The sequence below is a fragment of the Puma concolor genome, chromosome B2, assembly GCF_028749965.1.
Source record: "Puma concolor isolate L17-30 chromosome B2, mPumCon1.1.hap2, whole genome shotgun sequence".
In the NCBI taxonomy this organism is placed as follows: domain Eukaryota; kingdom Metazoa; phylum Chordata; class Mammalia; order Carnivora; family Felidae; genus Puma; species Puma concolor.
Genome location: NC_141671.1, coordinates 15,787,074 through 15,803,013, shown reverse-complemented (window position 1 = coordinate 15,803,013; position 15,940 = coordinate 15,787,074). Strand labels below are relative to the sequence as shown.

The 15,940-nt window shown below is 51.7% G+C and overlaps 1 protein-coding gene across 6 annotated transcripts in view; it reads right to left on the bottom strand.

Moving 5' to 3' along the window:
- Nucleotides 1–7,975: 7,975 nt before the first annotated feature.
- The window catches only part of GFOD1 (Gfo/Idh/MocA-like oxidoreductase domain containing 1), a 120,234-nt gene continuing 112,269 nt past the window's right edge, over nt 7,976–15,940 (bottom strand). For all 6 annotated transcript variants that reach the window (XM_025917191.2, XM_086706258.1, XM_086706259.1 and 3 more), the window contains exon 2: nt 7,976–15,271. In XM_025917191.2, the coding sequence (XP_025772976.1) occupies nt 14,352–15,271 (920 nt within the window). In that variant the 3' untranslated portion in view covers nt 7,976–14,351. The remainder of the gene's footprint in view (nt 15,272–15,940) is intronic.

Sequence of the window (15,940 nt, the reverse complement as noted above, 5' to 3'; positions counted from 1 at the left end):
ACGTGAAAGCCGTCTGCTCTCCAGATAGACTGCTGAATACCCAGTGGAACCACTTAGGGCGAAGTAAGAACACAAAGCACTCTAGCAGCTTCCTTTTTTGGCATCTGTTCGCCTGAGCATCAACTTCTTTTAGGCTCGACCCATATTTGTCCATACTGGAAAAACACCAGGTTGACAGGCTCACAATATTCTTGCCCATCCTAGAGAGAGTTAAATCAATATTAGCAATTCTAAGCCGAAGACCAGTTCTGACCTGTTGAAAGCTCTTAGAATCTGAGATCTATTTTTCTGCTAGAAAAGACTTTAGGAGACTATCAGCTGGCTCTGTGACTTGAAGAAAGGAAAGAATTATTTTTAAAAAAAATTTTTTTTACATTTATTTTTGAGAGACAGAGAACTGTGAGGGAGGGGCAGAGAGAGAGGGAGACCCAGAATCCGAAGCAGGCTCCAGGCTCCGAGCACAGACCCCAAGGCAGGGCTTGAACTCACAAACTGTGAGATCATGACCTGAGCCGAAGTCGGATGCTTAACCAACTGAGCCACCCAGGCGCCCCAAGGAAGGAATTATTAATGCAATTTCTGTTTTGGAGTAAGGCAGCTGAACCGTAGAAGAGAGGAATTAATTTTCCCAAAGTCCTGCAGCCAGTAAGGGGTGGGGAGTTAGAATCGAAGCCACCCCCTTTGGCAAAGTCCTGTCTTACATCCTGTTGTCTCTCTGGCTGATGAGTGAAATCACGATGCGTTCCAAGGAATCAATCCCTTCCATGCTGGGAAGAGGCAGTGGGGAGCCAACAGGTGGTTACTCACAAGGCTGCTGAAATCTGCAAACAGGACTGTTTCTGGAACCCTGGCTGTCCATTAGAACCATCAGAAGGCCTGTGATTGAGCCCCCTCCCCCCTCCCCTTTGTGATTTCTGATTTGGCAGGTCTGGGGTGGGACTGGCCATTTGTATGTCTAACAAGTTCCCCCGCTGTGGCCGATGCCATGAACTCAGGACACCGTTTGGACAAACTCTGACCCAGAGGCAGCTCTTCAAACTACGATTGCTCGTCCTGAGCCTAAGAGTCTGTTGTGCCCCCTTAGAGAGGACTTGGGGTGCACAGTTGGGCAAGAGGGTAGTTCTGATTAGGAATCCCAGTAAAAAATGATCACAGAGCACGTAACTCCCATTATCCTATGTACTATTTCTCAGGTGTCCTGGAGCACGAAAAAGTTGCCAACTAGCAATCCAGAATATAAAGGTCAGAATTGAAAGGTTGATCTTATTTCTTTTATGTTTCTTTATTTATTTTGAGAGAGAGAGAGAGAGAGAGAGAGAGAGAGAGAGAGAGAGAATCCAAGGAGGCTCCGTACTGCCAGCACAGAGCTCATTGCGGGGCGCGAACTCACAAAGTGTGAGACTGTGACCTGAGCCAAAACCAAGGGTCAGACGCTTAACCTCCTGAGACACCCAGGCGCCCCGATCATATTGCTTTTCTTAGCTTCAAGTAAAGTCTCTTGAAACTCATGCTAGAACTAGTTAATCCTCGCAAACAGCTCTAAAAAGGCTATAAATGGTGTATTATCAGGCGTTGTGGCAAGCCAGTAACCCAGAGCAAGAAAAGCAGGATACGGGGAGATCCGGGGCCTGTCTTTCCCCCGCGGGGCTTGTCTGGACTCCTCTACTGCACCTTATAGGGTAATTGCCAGGACTTCGGTCACAGAATGAGGTCTGAGAACAATCTGCTCTCAGAGGAAAGGCAGCAGTGAAACAAAAACACAATGGGCGCGGCAGCCTCCTGGTTCTCTGAATTTAACCAGCAGTCTCTGCTGTTCCCTGGATCCCGAGTCTCCGCGCTGAACCGTGCCTGAGCCGGGCAAGCCCACAATGGAAGGAATCGTGCGTGAGTTGGTAAAAATCCGACAGAGGGGGCAGTGGAATAGAAGTCACAGAGGCGCGGACGGTGTTGGTGACCCAGGGGGAGGGTGTTACATGATGAGCCATTCTCGAGAGGCGGCTATTAATCTCCGATGCACTTGTAAACCCAGAGCCGTGCCTCACCCAACCCAAGATCCCTTCCACAAAACGCTGAGATGTTGATGTGCGCAGTGGCGCGGCATAATGTCACGCTCTAGAGAGTGACGAAACACAAAGCTTGGGGGAATTCTAATCCCCAACCGTATAACCTCCCCCCCGCCCGACCCTACCGGTGGGATTGGAACAAACCCACAGAGCCAAGCTGCTCGAATGTGGGAGGCGTTGAGACTTTGAGACTTGAGATTTTAAGTGATTCCTTAACAGGGAGAGACAAGAATTTAGGGACCCCCGGGAACTTTGCCAGGTCACTACGGCCCCTTTGGCCAGTGTCTGAGTTGGCGCCCTGCGTCAGTCTGTGGCCAAAGCCATGCTGCTCCTTGATTTCTCTGAGTGACACAGAAGGACTGAGGCTCTGGGGGAATCTATCCGCCTGGGGTTGAAGGTTTCACGGTGCCGTACTCCGGACCCGCCTTTGTTCCCTAAAATCGGAACTGCCCCAGGGTATGGATCGATGGAATAGTTTCAACCCTACAGATACACCACATGGTGTTGAATTTCAGGGGATTTAACTTATCTGAACGTATCACTTGTGAAAAGGCTCTTTCTAATACCTTTAGCCGGGGTCAAGGACGCCAAAAGGCCGGTTACACAAAGTACAAGGAGGCTTTAGCACAAACTTTGGGGGTTGTTTGTGACCCGGGCTTGAGTTGTTTCACAAGCCCTGGCCTAATTTCCGCAAAGCTTTCAACGCTGAGGATGAAAGGCATTCCAGAGCTGAAAAGGATTCTGTCCTCAGAAGTGCTGGGCCTACCAGCTCTCTGCTGACTTCTGACAGGCTCCGGAGAGAACCCTTTCATACTGGCTAACACTCATGGTAACAGCCGCGCCCTGGAAACGAGATCATCTTTTTCCATAAAGAAATACACATCGTCCTTCGGTTTGCAGGTTCTCCAGCGCGACAGGGCTCTGGGTGGCGGCAAAGAGGCTTATGAGAGTAGGCGTCCCCTGACCTGATCAGGGGAAGAGATATAGAGGAGGAGGCTCCGTCACCTGGAAAGCTTAAAAAAAATTTTTTTTTGTTTTAAGTGTTGGTAAAATACGCAAAACATAAAATTGACCAACGTAACCATCTTTAAGCGTAGCGGTCAGTGGCCCTTGGTACGTTCACGTGATTGTACAGCCATCAGCACCCTCTCTCTCCAGTTTTAAAATCTTTTACTGAGAATTTTAATGTAGACTTCTTTTCAGAAAGCCATTAAAAAGAGTGAGGCCGGGGTGTCCGGGTGGCTCAGTCGGTTAAGCGTCTGACTTGGTCTCAGGTCATGATCTCGCGGTCCGTGAGTTCGAGCCCCACGTTGGGCTCTGTGCTGACGGCTCAGAGCCTGGAGCCTGCTTCCGATTCTGTGTCTCCCTCTCTCTCTGCCCCTCCCCCGCTCATGCTCTGCCTCTTCTCTGTCTCTCAAGACTAAATAAAAATATTGAAAAAAAAAATTTTTAACAATAAAAAAAATAAAAAGGAGGAGGTCGATCTTATATGCTGATGCGGAAGGATGTTAAAAATACATTATTGAGAGAAAGAGCCAGACACAGAGCAGTGTGCACAGCCTAAATAACATTTGTGTGAGTGCTCAGATAACTTCAGGGAGAGGATACAGATTGTTGGTGGGGGTTACCTCTAGAAAGTGGAAATGTGGGTCTGCGATGGAAGGGATTTTAACTTTCATTGTATACCTCTTTCACAGGGTAGGCTTTAAAAAAAGTGTCTTTTTTTTTAAATGTTTATCTTTTGAGAGAGAAAGAGAGAGAGAGAGAGAGAGAGAGTGCAAGCTGGAGAGGGGCAGAGAGAGAGGGAGACACAGAATCTGAAGCAGGCTCCAGGCTCCGAGCTGTCAGCACAGAGCCCGACGCGGGGCTCGAACCCGCGAACCGCGAGATCATGACCTGAGCTGAAGTCAGACGCTGAACCGACTGAGCCACCCAGGCGCCCCAACATACAATATATACTAAGTCACCAGGAAAACAGGTAGGTAGATTCTCATCATGCAGCCTCGGTTTGGATGAATGAAAGCAACATGTGATTATAAACAGGGAAGGGAGAAACCTGGATGTCACAGGCAACCTGATGAGAGAGAGGAGCCAGGTCACAGCTGAGGACCGAGCCAAGGGTCCAAGACCGCAGAGGCCAGGACTAGATGTAGCCGATGAACAGCCGTGCCTGCTGGGCTGGGTCCACTCCATCCGGGGACTTCCTTCAAGAACGCTCTGGTACGAGAGGCGGAGGCAGATGGGAGTGACGTCCTGGTGGCCAAGGTCTTTGGAAGCTGAGGAGGGGCGAAAGACCCTGTGTGTGCACAAAAAAGGTGGGGGGGGGGTGCTGAATAACCGATTCTTCAGTGGAGGGTGTGTCCCCGGGGCCCAGGAGGGAGACAGCAGGGGGAGACGGCCGATGATGAATCCTTGAAGACTTCGGGTTTGGGAGAGTGGCAAACGGGAAAAGCACCAAGAAAGGAGGGTGGCATCCAAGATACACTTGGCGTCTGGTGCCCATTTAACACAGAGGCTGGCCGTGGAAATTGTCCAGCGAATGCCAACAGCTTGCTCTGAGCCGCTCTAGAGGTGAATCAGCCAGCCTTTTTAAGGTTCCCGTAAGACTTCCCCCTTCATTCCTTTTTGTCTGCTCACCTCGCCCTCACCCAAGCTGTTCTCAGAGCACAGATGAGGCCTGCCAGTCACAGAGGAACCATATTTCAGATACCTCATGTAACAGTTACTTACCTCTAGAACCTTCCCTATCTTACGTGCATAACTCTGGCCTTTCATCTATTTTCCCCATCATCTGCTTTTACCCTGGGCACGAACTCCCACTCCCTCTCCCCCCCCCCCCGCCGCCCTCCCTTCCCCTCGCTGCCCCCCATGACTGCCAGCTCCCCCTTCTCTTTCCTCTCCCCATCCCTTGCCTCCCACGCGCTTCATCAGTGATCCGTAGAGTGTTAGTCCGTCACAGCCAGATTGATACACGGCTGTTCTTTCCAGGCCAGCTCTTCTCCACCGTTTCATGGCAGGAACCTGAATGTCAAGTCCAGGCTCAGCCTGGCATATTGAGGAGTGACTGACTGACTTCCCCGGGCTCCCCTGTTAGCTCCCACATCCCGGACAAGCAGCCTCTGAAGGCTTAGAGGGACAGTGGGGGCTCTGGTCTTGCTCCCCACCCCACTCCTGACCCTTGTTATCTCACTGGCTGTCATGGCTTCCTGGGCCTGGATTTTGAGTAGTCTGGAGTGATTCCTCCTTCCAAAAGCAGCCTCAAACAGCCCACAGCCCTTGTCTGACTTCTGACTTCTGATTTAGACCCCTTGGTGCTCTCTAAAAAGGGTGTTAGTGCCTCGGGGGAGTTCCAGACTGAGGACTGCTTAGAGCCTTGGGGGCTGTGGACATGCTGTCCATATCTGCAGCCACACAAGATGCTCTTAGGGGTCCCCTCCTTCCTGATGGCCAATGATGAATGAGTCAGAGACAATGGGATGTACATACGTATATGATCCAGACTGCGATTCTGGGATTGAGACCCATCAGTGTACCAATCATTGACCAAGAAATGAATTAATCTAGAACTGCCCAAGAAGGGGTCCTAAAAAATTATTTAGTCCTTCATTTTCACGCATTCCTAAAGAGAGAGGGTTCCAAATGATACAAGGCAACCAGAACCTGTGTAAAAGTAGGAGAGCAAGGTGTTACCAGAATTAGGATGACGCTTTAGAGGAAATCCAACAACCGGTTTAGATGTGGGGAGCACATCTTGTAGAGCCGTGGTTGGCCCCCAGCTATGCTATCAGGCTGTTATAGTTCAAGTCTTGGGAATTTAGCGGGCAGATGTAGGTGCAGAAGAAGTCTGAACTTGAATGAACAAGGCAAAGGATTTTAAATATTTTGTACCAGCTTTTTTGCAGAGGTTTTGGCTTAAGTAGGCTGTAAAACTGTCTATCTGGTTGTGAATTGGCCCAAACTCTCTGCGGGGGCGTCTTATTCGTCCTTGTCTCGGACAGCCTTCCAGCAGGGGGCACTGTGACTGCAGAGTGTACCCGCCCAGGGATATCTAGGCGGAGGGATCTTTTCTGCTTAGGCAAGAATAAGGTCAGTGTGGGTTAGTAAAATGGGAGCCTACTCTCTAGACCGAGGTGAAATTATCTTTCTCATTTCTGTACAGAATCCTGCATACTTTGTATAGGTGTGATTCTCATAACAATTGTTGCAGTGATTTTGATGTTCAGACTGAACCAGCCAGACTTGTCCCAACAGGTGCTAAAAATGCACGAGATAAAAAAGCAGGTGAGAAGAGAAATGGGAAAATGGTTCTGTGTGTGCGTGTGCAGCAGCGGGCGGAGGGCAGCGGCGAGAGGTAGGTGGGCATAGGTGGACACGCAGGTTTCTCTTCCTTTGACCTTGTAAACGATTCGAATGCCTTGCAACACAATTGCATCCGTTCTTTTTAAGCAACAACCGAAGGACTGTGAAAGCAACGCTTGTCGGGTCCTGTGATGTCATACGAGGCAGTAGAATCCCTGGTTTACAAAACAGGAAATGGGCTTGAATGGAAAGAAACCAACATCACTAGGAGATTCCAAATGTGTAGAGGCACAAATGCCTCCTGGATTGCAAAGGTACATAAATGCTAAGGTGAGTGCAGTCTCCCATCAGGGCCGGGTGTCAGGCCACTCTGGTGCCCGGACGACTAGACCCCATCACCACCATCCCTTATACTCGGGCAGATGGCACCTTTAGCTTTGGCAAAGCACTTATCCTTACTGCCTTCTTCAGAACCTTCAGAACAGGTCCTCGATTTACCACAGTGCCTTAAGATGTGCGTGTTACACGTGCACTGTAATAATCCATGGAGAGGCAGGCTGTCCTACGGTCTTAATGGACGGACTGCGATCTGAATTCATTAACATCAGGACCTGCTCGTGAAGGAGTGAATGACGAGATTGCGGCTTTGTGAAATTATGTCTAATTCCTATTTTTTTTTTTTTTACGTTTATTTATTTCTAGAGAGAGAATGAGTGGGGAAGGGGCAGTGAGAGAGGCAGAGAATCCCATGCAGGCTCTGCGCTTATCAGTGCAGACTCCGACACGGGGCTCGATCCCACAAACCGTGAGATCATGGCTGGGCCGAAATTGAGAGCTGACACTTAACCGACTGAGCCGCCCAGGCGCCCCTCCTAACTGTTCTTAAGTGATGGGAAAGCATGGACCGTAAGATCTATCTATGTGCAGAGAAGTGGAAAGACAGCAGGAGGTGGAAAGGAAAAACCAGCCCATCCATGGGGAATCTCATTAGGCTGAGCTCCATCCAAGATGGTTGCTCTTACATGCTGATGACAACGAATTAAGCAAAGATGCTCTTGTAAGGATGCTCTTGTTGGGCCCATTAGAGTATCTTTCCGAGCTTGGTGTGAGATATTAGGTTAAGGTATTAAAATAATAGAATTCTAAAACCTGCTCCCCCATTGTAAAGTCTACATTGTCATCTTGTTGTCTGGACTAAGCTTTCACACACACACACACACACACACACACACACACACAGCCCTCCAGGCATCCTCAGCCCCCCCCCCCCCGCCCCCAGCCAGGTGGCCTCAGGTAGATTATCTCCCTCCACCTCCACATTTCCAAAATGATGTTTTGTACCAGACTGCTCTAAAGCGCCTCCAGTTCTAACGTTCAGTGAATCTTTAGGACAGTTGATTCCCACGGTCAGTTTCACGGATGCTGACACATGAACAGCATCCCCCACACCACACACACACACACACACACACACACACACACACACACACACGAGAGGTACCACCATCATTCCTTCCCACCCACGTTCTTGCCTCAGAGCCCACAGACTGGCCAGGTACCTAAGTCATGAGCCAGAGCACCCGGGTCTAAGAACAGGAAAACAGAAGGAATCGTAGCTTCTCTTCCATCTTTATTGGCTACTTTCATTTTCTTATCCCACCAATGCAGGTCGGGGAGGACAGCAAAAGGCCATGTGTAAGGTGGCACATGCCAGCTGGCTGAGCGATGCTAACCACGGTCCCCTGAGTCTTGCAGCAGCAACAGTGGGCATCTATCAGCTCCTGGGTCTGGAGCTCAGACTGCATGGCCCAAGGACCGCCCCGCCCCCCCTCCCCCCCCACAGCAGGGACCGTCTCCTCCCACAGCAAGTTTGGCCTTAAAAACACTACAAACAGTTGCATTCATTGTCCTTTTTTTTTTCCTTTTTCTTTTTGCCTTTAATAATAATAAAAAAAGAAAACCAAAACCTTCTATAATTTATAAGCTATTTTTTGCTATCTACATTATATATAAAATATAGACTCTGTTTACTGTATAACACACATCTTTTCCCCTTGATAAATAACTCTTTAAAATATCTAGTATACATGCCTTGACTTTTTATATATAAGTTTGGTTTTATACATATACATACATATATATATATACTCATGTTTGTAAAACACAATAAATACATACTTGACAATACCAACCAAACAAATGTAATTTGGGTTAAAAAAAAAAAAAAAAAAGAAAAAGAAGAAATGGTAAAAGCACCAGGCAGCAAACAGAAAGCCATAATTGCTAGAAACTTCTCCCTCCCCTGGGCAAGGCACAGGGCAGAATACTAAATATATTTAAATATGTTTGGATGCCTGAAGGAGAAGGAGGGGCGCAAAGTAGCTGGTGGGGTCACTCGCTTTTGTTTTGTTTCTCAACCTGGGGTTAGACCAGAGTCACAGGTAGGTCATTGCGTTTATAAGGAGAAACCATGGGGGCTCATCCAACGGCTTAGCCCTTGTGACGGCTGCAGAGGACAGCAGAGATCAGGACGGGGAGTGACAGAAACAGCACGACCCTACGGCTATGCCCTAGGCCCTGCCCACACTGGCCCAGGCCAGCTTTTGACGCTTCACTAAGCGGAGAGCTACTGCATGCGACGCGTCTTGGGATTACTCTTTCAACAAAAGAGGGCACATCAGATTCAAGAGCATTCAGCAGTGCAACACTTCAGTAGCCTGGCCAAGAGCCAGGGGCTTCGGGGGCCCTCGCAAGGGCTCCAGGAAACAGGGACTGACCCGGGGAAGAGAAGGCTCAGGAGGCCACCGCCTTCCGCTGCTAACGGCTGTGGTCACTTAGCTACTTGGTGCTGGCCTCACCTCCAGGCTCAGACCACCGAGCTCATCACCCCTGACGGCAGCGCGGGAGGACGTCGCTCCTCTTGCGGGAAGTCCTGGGAGCCTGACTCAGTCAGGGTCGTCCCTGGAGACTCAGCACTGCCATTGGCCGGCTTCCCTGCCTGGTTGGGGGGTGCAGCGGCGGGGGTGGGGGTGGGGGGGTGCGGACAGGCCAGGTAGAAGGTGCCAGCTGCTGCTTAAGACTGAAGCCCCACTGCAGCCGCACACGGCTTTCCTTTCATGGCCCTCCTCCCCTTCTCCCTGTCCCGAAAAGGACTGGAGCGCAGGGGCTCTGAGAGTTTGTTTTCAACGAGCTCTCCAAGGTCATGGCCTCCGCCCTGTAAAACTTCAGGGCTCTGATGGCCAACAAATAGGAGGCAACAGGTGAAGCAGGAGGCCTGACTCTGCACCTAGGAGGGGAGCGGAGGGCCACAGAAGCAGAGCGGGCCCCGGGAAACCCCAAAGGTGGTGTTGTGTCCCCCATCCTTGCCACGTAGAACACCGACTACGGATAACTGTGCGCACCACGATCACGACGGAAACGCAGAGCAGCTAGTTTCTGAGGACATTCAAGACCTAATGGAGTTGCTAAGAAATGGATGCAACCACAGCAGCTGGGGGAATACGGTCGTCACAGGTCTGAATTGTAATTGTCGCTCGTTCACCCACTAGCCGGGGGACCTCAGACGAGTCATTTCACCTCTCTGCCTCCCTGTCCCCATCTGAGAGCCCTGACGGTGCTATGTGCAGCCGCAAGGGACTTAGAATGCAGGTCCGAAGAAGCGGGGGTGACCTCTGCTGTCACCGAACCTCTCGGGGCTGTGACAACAGGATGTGAATACCCGGGGCTCTGACATCCCTTCAGAGACAAACAGAGCTCCTTCCTCCCCGGGATGTCTCCCCAGCATGCTGCCATTTGCCCCCCCCAACCCCGCCACAATAAAAGGCGATCCTCCCGGAGACCTAATTTCCGACCCAGGTCAAATTCAACAGCTGCGGCTCTGAGCCAAGATGAAGAGAGTTGACAGAGTGCGCAGGTATGAAAGCAAAACGCACAGGTAAAATCGGAGTCACAAGCAAATGAACTGGAAAAGCCCCGCCCCCTGAGAAGAACACGTGCCGCTGTTAGACCACCAAGGGCAAGATCCAAGGCCACCTATCACGGTCGGCCAATGACGTCTTGAAAATCCCCAGCTCCTCGGTTTGCTGCATCACCGACGATCGAGATCGACTCAGCAAGTCGATTTTCAAGGAAGGAAGCTGAGTGCTATTTCCATTTTGGAAGGGGCAGAAACACCGACCACTTCTATTCGCAGCCCTGTCAGGACCCTTCTGGCAGAACATCAAATGTGGCATTCTGCTCAGCGGGAGGGTACGGACTGCAGTGGTGTAGAGCCCCACACAAGTCACACCCGGCATGAGTCCCGGATGCGCCACAGGGCGTGAGGACAGCCCCCTCAGTGTTCAGCGAGGAGTGCTTTCCTGCCTGGCGACAACTTCAGGGGTACGCACCTCTCTCCGTGGGAGGCAGCGTGGTTTGGAGAAGACAAGCTTTGGACCCAGGTGACGCAGCTTCTGCTTTAATCGCCGTGTGACTGTGCGCAAGTCACTCTTCCTTTCAGAGCCTCGATTTTCTCACGTGTGTAATGGGAAGAACGAGAGCCAATGCCGCGGGGTTGCTGAGGGCATGAAGCGAGATCATTCACCTAAAATACCCTGCGCACGGTGGATGATCAAGAAATGTTGGTGCACAGAGGATGCTTGGATGGCTCTCTGCAGACGGGAGAAGGGGGCCGGGAGAAGCTCAGCTTAAAGCGGAGTCAGCCACGGCTGCCACCGCAGGGTCCACGTACATGTGACACACAGATATTTCCCGCCCAGTAGATCAGGAGTGTGTGTGTGGTACCCTGCGACGTCTCTCCCCCCGAGAGGGGACGTCAGAGAAAAGCTGACGGTGGTCATGGGCTTGCTCTCCAGAAGAGCACTCAAGAGAATCCAAACTTTTCAAATAAGCCCAGAGCGTCCCCAGCCCTTGTGAATGCCAGGTGAGAACCCGTGATGCCCCGCCCTCTCTCAATCAGTGGCACAAGCCGACGTTTCCAGGACCAGACCAGAGGCGCGCGTCCCCAGAAAAACGGGAACAAAGCAAGCCGCAGGGACTAAATGTGAGACCCTAAGGGCGGTGCCTCCGGGACACCGGATCTTTGAAACACAGTAACCAAAGCAGACAAGGGCCGGATCGCTGCTCGGGGCTTCATCCTGCGTCAAAGCGGTGCTGACGGAACCCAGACCCCAGAGCGCACGAGTCGGCGTTGGGGCTTGGCGCCAGCGAGCCCTGTGGGGAGCTTGAGATCTCGGCTGCCCGCTGCGGCTCGCAATCGAGGTTTGCCAAGTGGTAGTTCGGAGGTAAAAGGAGCAGGAAAGAAATATCTTAAACTCATCTCCGGGAATTTTTGCATTTAAAAAATGAACTACCCGGGTCTTTTCTTCCTCTCGTTCCTGTATCTACCTGCAGCATGCATTTCAGTAGGTAGGATTTGAGAACACTCACTAAAATATTTTTCATGCTTCTGTTAAAGAATATATATTCTTTTTATACCCCCTAGCCTCAAACGAGAATCTGTGTTTTAGACACGATTTATCACGGGACTCAGAGGCCTTTGGAAGAAAATGAAAACAACTTCCCAAGTCTTTGGGTTAAGTACAGAAACATAAAATTAAACCCCCTGGAATAGCCCTACTTAGATTATAAACGACTTAGAAAAATGAGACCCATAGAGTTTAATCTAAGTTTTCTTTCCCTTCATCTTTAATCACAGCCTTTCAGGCTAGATAGAAAAAAAAAAAAAAAAAAAATTCTTTCCACTCAGTTCCTACAAAAGTTATTTCTCCAGAAGGCAATTTAGGAGAACCTGAACCGACAGAGTCCACGGCACGGCTGTCTGCTCCCACTATTACTGGGGCACATCCATGCTACCAAATCTCTGGTTTTGAGTTGGGAGCTACGAAAGCCAGCATGCTCACCACGAAGTAATGATGTCAGGGACCGTAACATACCCTGGAGAGTTCCGGCTGACTCGCCTAGCCGTGTTGCAGCAGTGGGGTGACTCTTCTGGGGAAGGCAATCCTTCCTCACTGGGCTGGAAAATGACCCAACATTCCTGCGGTGTTTGGACATGCCCACCAAGCACCCCCCGGGCAGCCTGGGCATCACAGTGTATTGACCCTGGGAGGAGAATGGAGAATACAATGGACTATATATACTGTTCATTTCCAGATTCTGCCTCCTCGGAGCCTGGGGCGGGGGGGGAGGGGCTCTTGGCCCCTTAAATTCCCTTCTACCCCTACTGCCAGTCATCTGAAAAGACGTCTAAACCTCAGGTGTGTGCCAAAGACAACCGTTGGGCTTCCGTGACCTGTGAACAAAAGCTATGGAGATTCGGAAGTTCTCGTCTTCCCCAGTCAACCCTGACAAGTGTCTAATGGGGGGGGGGGGGGGGGGAAGGATTAAGGATAATTTCCCAGTTTCAAAATGTTTGACTTGGTGTTTCTTTCAAGAGAGAGGTCTGAATTTTTAAGAGCTATTTCAGCGACATTTGGTGGTGGTGAGGACTGACAAACCCGTGTGTGTGTGTGTGTGTGTGTGTGTGTGTGTGTGTGTGTGTGCATCTCTAACAGTTCCCCTTTGCAACCACCCCACTCCAAGCCTGCAGCCGTCTGCCATCTGCGGTAATAGCTCTCTGTAATCAGGGCGTGACAAGGGAGACAAGAGACCAAGGAGGGGAAAAATACGTTTTTCCCCCCAACGTGACCCTTCTCAACCCTACGTGAATATACCCCTCCGTGGCTCTAACACCCCATATTAGAAACACTGAAAGTGATGTTCCTTAATTGTCCTTCTGTTTTAATACCCATTCAAAAACTTGCAGGTGTCAGAATCCTGAAAGCAAAGGTCAAAGCTAAGGAAAACACCCTTGACATTTTCTTTTTTCTTTTTTTTTTTTAAGGGAAGACGATTATATCTGCGTGGAACCGAAGGCTTCCCTTTTAAATTCACAAAGCCGGGTGAATCTCCTAAAAGTCCTTTACCGGCTTGGTAGGAGACACGGGTGTTGGAGACCAAAGCCCGCCAAGGGCTGGCCCTCTTTCCCATCTGCTGGGACAACCCCACTGCAACAAATGGGGCCCGCAGCATGCGAGGGCGGCTCGGGAGCTGGTAGTCTGACCCATTCAGGCTGTGCCCTTGACTGGAGAGCCACCGGAGAGGACACTTGAGCGCCACATCCCTTTACACTTAGTTCTACCCCACCGGAAACAGGATTAAAGGCAGCTCCCCGCCGCTTTGTAATTGATGCCAAACCCAAAGGGCTCTTGTTTACTCTCGGCCTACTCTGCTTCCACGCAGCCTGCGTTCTGGTGCTCTCCTCTGGGCTTACTTGCTATTCCAGGCTCTCCCTTTTCCCATCTGGGGGCGGGGCGCAGGGCAAGGTACCAATTAGGAAGACACACCCTCCCGCTTCCTATGAGGATGACCAATCAATCAAGCACACTGTTCGCTCTGCTACCAAGTAGTCTTTCTTACAGATATTTTAAGTGGCCTTCCGGAATTTGAGCTTTCTCATTAGCCCACTGCACCCCGCCTCCCCCCAGACTAACAGGCTTCTGCGGACGGGTGAGGCACTTGCCTTCTCCCGCTAGAGGCAGGTGGCTGGGAAGCCGGCACCCACCGAGCCGGCCCCTGGGTCGCAGGAGCATTTGGCTTGCCAAGTTGGCCGACGGGTAGGGGAGGAGGAAAGCACCCCCTCTTTGCTTCTCATGGTAAGGGGGCCACAGAGGCTAAGCCACCTCCTCCTCATGCAAACGCCCCGCAGGGGTGATCTCGGGAAGAACAGGCCCCCTGAACACTCCCAGGCTGTTGGCTCGGCCAGCGACAGTCTTATTAGGTGCCCCTCACCCAGGCTGGGGGTTCACCTTCCCAGGCGCCGCTTAACTCACCCTGCCCCTCCGCCTTCCCGCCCGCGCACTCCTCGCGGCCACCTCTGCCCCAGCACGCCCTCCCCCTCTCCGGGCTCCACGCTGAAGACCTGAGTCCCCCTGGGTCCCCCAGTCCGTGCTAACAGTACAGGGACATCCTGCTCCGGCGCATGGCCTCGCTGATCAGGTAGGCGGGGCTCAGCTCGGGCTCCTCCGTCATGATGGCAATGTTCTGCCACTCGCCCGTCTGGCTGGACCTCTTGATGGTGTCCACCACGCACAGGGCGTACAGGCAGTCGTCGAAGGTGGCGGCCATGGTGAGCGGCCGCCCGTCCCACGTGCGCCGGTCGTCCTGGTCCTGGAAGGCCTGGCGCACGGCCTGCATCATCTTGATGGTGCCGCGCAGGTAGGGCGTGGGGATGTCGCTGAAGGCCTTCTCGGGCAGCAGGGAGTTGCTGACGGGCGTGGCGTCCTGTAGCAGCAGCTCCTGCTCGGGGGCGCTGTTGCGCTGCCCGTACAGGTCCGTGCCCACCGCCAGGAGGCGCCCGGCCGAGCCCACCACGGTCACGTCCTGCTTGAACTCGCCCGGCACGTTGAAGTTGAGGGTGACGGTGCAGCACACGCCGCCCTCCAGCACCATCTGGAAGGTGCAGAAGTCGTCGCTGGTGATCTGGCGGATGCCCTTGATGTGGTCCGTCTGCTTGACGAAGGTCTTGAGCAGCCCGTGGACCTTGACGGCCTTCTGGCCGGTCAGGAAGGTGAGCAGGTCGATGATGTAGGTGCCCACCGAGTGCAGGCCGCCCCCGCCCATCAGGTCGTCGCAGCTCCAGTTGTATTTCTTGCCCAGCAGGCTGCCGCCGTGCACCTGCACCTCGCACACCAGCAGCTCGCCCACGTAGCCCTCCTCGATGAGCTGCTTCATGCGCACGAAGGCCGGCAGGAAGCGCAGCACGTTGCCCATGATGCTCATGAGCTTGGGGTAGTAGTGGGCGGCCGACATCATGCGGAAGGCGTCCAGCGGCGTGGCCGTGCGGTCACAGATGACGTTCTTGCCGATGCCTGCGGGGCGGGAGCAAAAACAGCCGTGAGGGCGCGGGCGTGCGCGGCGGTAGGGGGCGCTGTGGCCACCGGATGCTAACCTTGCAGAGAGCGCGCCAGACCTGACCTGATCCCCGCTTTCCAGTCTGAAAAGAGCCCATAGCGCCAGTTATTTAGGCAAAAGTAATAGAACCTAAGGTATGTTTAAGATCTACTCTACAGTATAATTAAATATTTAAGTCGAATTCCTTCAGTATGAAGCCAAATTAAATCAACTAAATATTAGCTTATTTTAATATATTTAAATAGGCTCTATTTTGGAGATTTTTTTTAAATGTTTATTTATTTTGGGAGAGAGAGACAGAGTGTGAGTCGGGGAGGGGCAGAGAGAGAGAGAGAGAGAGAGGGAGGGAGGGAGACACACAATGGGGAGCAGGCTCCAGGCTCTGAGCTGTCAGCACAGAGCCCGACATAGGGCTTGGGCCCCCAAACCGGGCGATCGTGATCTGAGCAGAGGTCGGAGGCTTAACCCCCTGAGCCACCCAGGCGCCCCGGAGAGATTTTTCGATATACGTCAATATAGAATATAAAACACCTCATTTCATGCTTTGTGTCTAGAAGTCTAGGACATTTTATATACAAACATATGTTCCTTGTAAAATATTGATAAATCTAAACTATTTAAATAGG